Below are 6,109 nucleotides of genomic sequence, written 5' to 3' on the forward strand. Positions count from 1 at the left end.
ATAGGTCTCCGCTTTCCCGGGTCACGATCTATGTTATCCGCACTAGATTCAACACATGCAACATTAATTCTTTCTTGCTTCATAATCGAATTCGGAATTGAAATACTACTATCATTTGGAGCACTTGTAGTAGTTGAATCGTTCCTTGGAATTGAAATACTAGTATCATTTGGAGCACTTTTAGTAGTTGAATCGTAATGGGGAGGTTGTTAATTAGATACACAATAATAATATTATGTGGACTTAAATTATAATATTATAATATTAATATTTTCATATTGAAATTTCGTAATATAATTTTTTTATCTTTCAATCAAATTGAAATTACTCCTGGGCCCGGCATAGAGATTAAATTCAACCACCATTATGTGGACTTAAATTAAAACTAAAATATCGCAATCTTCTAAACGTTATAAGTTGAGAACAAAAATTTCCTATCCAAATTATATTTTGAATTTTGAATCCGCCGCCAATGGTTGATCAATTATTGATATTTATTGTTCTAGTATTATATTAGTATTACATTACTCCTCTGAAGTCATTTATTTTTTCAAGGTCTACTACAATAAATTCAACATTTATTTTTCACAAGCATGGTCAATTTTATAGTACTCCTCGGACCAGCCACACATATCTAAAAATAAACGTATTTCACGCTTGGTTAAAGAAAATTATTCCTTTCAATTCATTACACTTCCAAATTTTCAGCACATTAAAGGAAGCAATTTTTTTCCAAAACATATTGTTTTATAAAGGGATATAGATCTCTAAAATCAACTTTGGCCAAGATTTGGTATTTCTCAGAAATATAAAAATTTGTCTAAAATATAATAAACTTTACACTTAATTAGTTTGTTAGTACTACTATTTCCCATGGTAGGTCAACATTATATCTGACCAACTTTCGTGCATTTTTTTTTATCATACTTGGCTTTTACTAAATCAATGTGATTTTCTACGTAACTGTTTATCCTACTTGTCACAAACTTAAAAAGTAATCTAAAATATCATAAACATTTCACGGTTGTCCACATATAATAAGATTTTTGCCGAAATATCATATTTGGGTTGAGTTGTGAAATAACAGCAAAATGTAAAGTTTGTGATATGTTAGAACAATTTTAATGTTTGTGCGGAAAACTAAGTGCTGGAAAGTTTCATTTGGGATGATTAACTTTATTTAAGTCCTACATGTTTCAATTAATAACAATACATCAAATTCATGATTATATATTCATAATTCATGGTTATAACCTTATTTATGACCTTCCTTATTTTCGACGATTCACTCTGCGAAAAACAGAATTACTCACGAGCAACCGCCACCACCTGCTTCCCGACGCTGCGACCAAAGTATAAGCCAACGAGAGCCCCAGGCGCGCTTTCAATGCCTTCGGCTATGTTTTCTAGGTATGTGATCTTCTCTTCCTTGATTAGAGGCACAACCATCTCCAGGAACTTCGGGTAGAGATGGTAGTGGTCGCTAACGATATATCCTTCCATACGGATCCGTTTTGACAATAGGTAAAGCAAGTTGTGGACGCCATCGGGCTGCTCAAGGCTGTATTGGGAGATCATCCCACAAACAGCAACACGGCCGTAGTGTCTCATGTTGCTTAGAGCCGCTTCGAGCATCTTCCCTCCTACGTTCTCAAAGTAGATGTCGATGCCATCGGGGAAGTACCTAATGAACAACAACACAAATTTGTTATTATCTATATAACGAAAAATTGCCAAAAAATGTACTCCCTCCGTCCCAGATAATTCGTCCCAGTTTTCCATTTCGGTCTGTCCCACATAATTTGTCCCACTTCACTTTACCATTTTTGGTAGTGGACCCCATATTCCACTAACTCATTCATACTCACATATAATTATAAAACTAATATATAAAGGTAGGACCCACATTCTACTAACTTTTTCAACCCATTTTTCTTTACAATTCTTAAAACCCGTGCCCGGTCAAAGTGACCCGAATTATCTGGGACGGAGGGAGAATAAGTTTTGGTCAAATTCTTTCAAAAAACTAACCAAAAAAATTATATATTTGGATTTGTTATCCACATATGTGGGATGATTGCGAACTGATCAATACTTCGTGGTTTTTAGCTGATTTTTACCAAACTTCGCAGTTTTTTGGTACTAGTTTTTATGAAATTTGTGTTGGATACAAAAGGATTCTTTTCTCATATAAGAACATAAATATGTGTTTTGTGTGTTAAATTACTAACTATTCTTCAATGTTAGCTAAGTATACACATTTTTATAGCAATGATAGATCATAGGGAGGCAAAAGGTCACCTCTTCAACGTTGCATCATAGTCTTTCTCTTCTTTGTAGTTGAACGCTTCGTCAAACCCCAATTTGTTCTTCAAGAGATCGACCTTCATCAATGCAACAGCCGACTTGTTCATCAAATGTGAAACATAAACTTTCCACGGAAGAAAAATAGCACATAAATCTAATAAGTTTTCGATAAGCCATTAGATTCTGACCTTTTCTTTGCTCCCTGCACTCCCAACAACGTAACAACCTGCGGTCTTTGCCAACTGACCAACGAGCTGACCAACAGCTCCGGATGCAGCAGAGACAAACATAGTTTCCCCCTTTTTGGGAGAGCAAAACTCGAAAAAACCAACATAAGCTGTCATGCCAGGCATGCCTAAAATGATAAAACGAAACACGTTGATTTTTTGTCTCATGTTCGTACATCTCCTATTGTTTTTATTTCAGAAATTATCAAGATAAACGCCACAAATCCAACATTTCCCGTGTATTCAAGCATGTATAGTTCATCATAAACTGCATACATAACTAGATAAATAACTTGTGCAGAATCATAAACAACTAGTTCTACCTCAGAACTAGGGACAAGAATCAAGCGAGAAATTTAAAGGCTACAAGCTAAATAAGCCGATCATCACAATGGGCTCGAGAAACTCACCAAGAATCCCTGTATAATAAGAGAGAGGCAAATCTCTATCAGGGACCTTAAACAATGTGTCTGCATCTTTAATAAGGCTATACTCCTCCCAGCCAGTAATCCCCCAAACCAGCTCGCCCGTCTTGAAATTCGGATGAGACGAATCCAGTACTTTCGACACTCCAAATCCAGAAATAGGCTGTCACTAGAAAAAGGTCAAGAAACACAAAAAACATGCAACCAACATTGTATCAATGGAAAGATAACATTTTTTATTTGTTTCCCCAAAATCTCAAACTATTCATCAATCAAGAACCTCAAAAAGGCATAACCTACATTTTAACTATGGAAATCTTCCCACTATTCATCAACAAAAACAATACAATTATAGTATTCAAATGAGATCATCTACACAATATTTTATTATAAGTCAATCTTTTTTTTAATAAAATAAAAAATTAAGGGTCCCTATTTAAATCAAGACGTATATAACAAATTCTATTCCAACAAGAAGCAAAAATTAATTTCAACAAGAAAAATTTCACTAAAAAAAACTAAACTTACAGAATCCAGCTTGAAAGAAGGAATATAGACATTCCGCTTCCTCATGCTTTGAATAATGTAAGGATCGCAAGATAAGTAGAGATTCTTGACCAAAACGGCGCCGTCGCAACCGCTGGGAATTTTGAGCTGAATTTTGGAAGTTCTAAGCGACATATCAGATTCTTTCAAAGATGATTTGACATAGTTGCTGAGTATCACTTGCTTGTTGCTAATTTCCTCACCCATTTTGCCGTTAATTCTGGTGGAATTCTGGTGTTCAGCTCCATTGTTTTATATTTGAAAAGCTCTTGGTCCATACAATTCTTCTTAGACTTTGCCAGTTTCAAAAATTTATAATTATGAATTTTAGATTACGAATTTACCCCTCTCATTTTTGCTTCCTCCAATTGCAAGTTTATTTTCCCCCAATTCCCACCAAAGGATAGCTGCAAATTCATCAACGTTACCACCCTTCATCTCGCCTCGTCTCTACAATTTTTCGGGGCAAAATTCCTTCATGATTCATCCCCGAACTTACACACTCCGTCCATGAAATATTGTCCGGGTTCTAAGAAAAGTGAGACGAAAAAATTAGTGGAATGAAGGTCTCACATTTATATATTAGATTTGTAATAGAACGTGAGTGTAAAGAGTTAGTGGAAAGTGGAGACTATTTACCAAAAGAAGAAAAAAAGCAAAGTGGACAACTTTTCACGGACGGACCAAAATGGAAAAACTGGACAACATTTCACGGACGGAGAGAGTAGTCGGTTTGTGAATGAGTTTCAGTCCAAACAGGTGGGCCGACTAGCCGGCAGGGAAGGTTGCGGCGGCCGATGGTTAAGGCGCTCGGAAAGCTTGGGAGATACTCCCTCCGTCCGCAAAATATTGTCCAAGTTTGACTTGACACGGGTTTTAAGAAATGCGTAGAAAAGTGAGTTGAAAAAGTTAGTTGAACGAGGGTGACCCATTTATATATTAGTAACTCACTGCATTTGACTAACTTACACACAATATTTGTAATGTTGTTTTCAATACTTTTAATTTTTCGTAAAAAATTCGGCACAATATTTGACTTATTATTTATTTATTTCGACTAAAGTTTAAATTTTGTCTCCCATATTTATTTCGAAATATATTTTGGTCCATTGTTTATAGATTTTGTCAATTAGCTAGAGTAATTGTATTTTAAAGTCCATAATTAGGCTCGTATACTAAAAAAAAACATATTTTATCCTATACATTAATAATCAATTAGGTGCGTTCGTTTATGGTCCTAACCTATATATTTCGATTTCATATTTAACTTGTTAATTAAGTCAATCCATATTTAACTCATTAATCAAGTCAAAATGAGATTAATTAACCATTAATTATTAACAAAAATAGTGTTTTAATATGGACCAAAACATATAACCAGATCTAGGAATGAACGGCGATTGGGGTCCGGGGGACCGACCGACCCCACCGCCGTCCCATGAATACCACCAGAATAAAGCTTATGTCATTGTGCTTCAAGTCTTCAACCCCACGATGTAGAAAGAATTGCAGATATGCAACGGCTGATGAAAAGGAGAAAAAATTCAATGATCAAGACATACCACACCGTCAATTCTATTTGGTGTGTCCTACCAATAGATCTTTGACAAATATAAATACAATATACTATTCATAATTCCAACACTCTAAATTATATGGAAAGCTTCTACCCATCCATGTATAATGCATACACTATTATGTACTTTTATATTTAATCAATTTTCATGATTATTGTCAAGATCATCTTAAACATAAATACAGAAAACGATCACGTCAACCATTTTAGATTTTAGGTGATTACCTTTTTTTCCTCTTTATTTATATATATATAAAAAATTTAGATAAATAAAACATATAATTATAACGGCAAGTTTATTAGCGTTAAATACTTAAAATTAAATTAATTATATGACTAATTATATAGTGTAGTTTTTGTTTAATATCTTCACTGCACATTGATTGCATGAATATTATATATGAGTGCTATGTTAAATTATAAAAATACTTAAATAATAATAAGATGTTCTAAAAACTAATACTAATACATTTTATCCTTTTCAATATACTATCAAAAAGTTCCATAAACAAAAATTCCATGAATAACATTTAAATTTAAAATTATAAAAAAATTTAAAGTTATGGATCAGCGAACTTGATCCAAATACGCACATTTTGCCTATATGCATGGTTCTGGTTCTTTGCTAGGGTGTTGTAGTTGGAACTTGTATAACTATAACTATGAAAGCACATTCCTGAAATTCCCTTATCTCATCTATAGTTGGAATTTGTATAACCATAATATTACAATATTCATATTTCCATGTTGAAATTTCGTAATATAATTTTATCATCTTTCAATCAAATTGCAATTACTCCTGGGCCCGACGCAGAGATTAAATTCAACCACCATTATGTGGGCTTAAATTAAATTGAAATATTGCAGTCTTCTAGATGTTATAAGTTGCATTCCTCATTCGTATCGAGGAACATGTGTAGAGAAGACTTCGACGACGTCCCTTAATGAAATAAGTATTTTTAAAGATCGAATTGCCACGAACAAAGGAAAAATTTGGAGGGGAATTAGTAGAGGAATTAATGTGAAAT

General features: G+C 33.7%; 1 protein-coding gene across 1 annotated transcript; it reads right to left on the bottom strand.

Annotated features, from left to right (window-relative positions):
- Positions 1 to 1,141: 1,141 nt before the first annotated feature.
- LOC125200946 (2-alkenal reductase (NADP(+)-dependent)-like) lies at positions 1,142 to 3,746 on the bottom strand. The gene is made up of 5 exons (XM_048098794.1): positions 3,488 to 3,746; positions 2,945 to 3,122; positions 2,496 to 2,662; positions 2,302 to 2,384; positions 1,142 to 1,684 (listed from the first exon to the last, which is right to left on the bottom strand). The coding sequence occupies exons 1-5, from the start codon at positions 3,710 to 3,712 to the stop codon at positions 1,306 to 1,308; spliced, it is 1,032 nt and encodes a 343-aa protein (XP_047954751.1). The 5' UTR covers positions 3,713 to 3,746; the 3' UTR covers positions 1,142 to 1,305.
- Positions 3,747 to 6,109: the final 2,363 nt, after the last annotated feature.

Source organism: Salvia hispanica, chromosome 1 (genome assembly GCF_023119035.1).
Source record: "Salvia hispanica cultivar TCC Black 2014 chromosome 1, UniMelb_Shisp_WGS_1.0, whole genome shotgun sequence".
Taxonomy (NCBI): Eukaryota; Viridiplantae; Streptophyta; class Magnoliopsida; order Lamiales; family Lamiaceae; genus Salvia; species Salvia hispanica.

Coding starts and splice junctions, on each gene's coding strand:
- LOC125200946 (XM_048098794.1), bottom strand. CDS start 3,712: ATGGGTGAGGAAATTAGCAACAAGCAAGTGATACTCAGCAACTATGTC. Junction 3,123..3,487: donor CTTCTTTCAAGCTGGATTCT/GTAAGTTTAGTT, acceptor TTCTAGTGACAG/CCTATTTCTGGATTTGGAGT. Junction 1,685..2,301: donor TATGATGCAACGTTGAAGAG/GTGACCTTTTGC, acceptor GTTGTTCATTAG/GTACTTCCCCGATGGCATCG.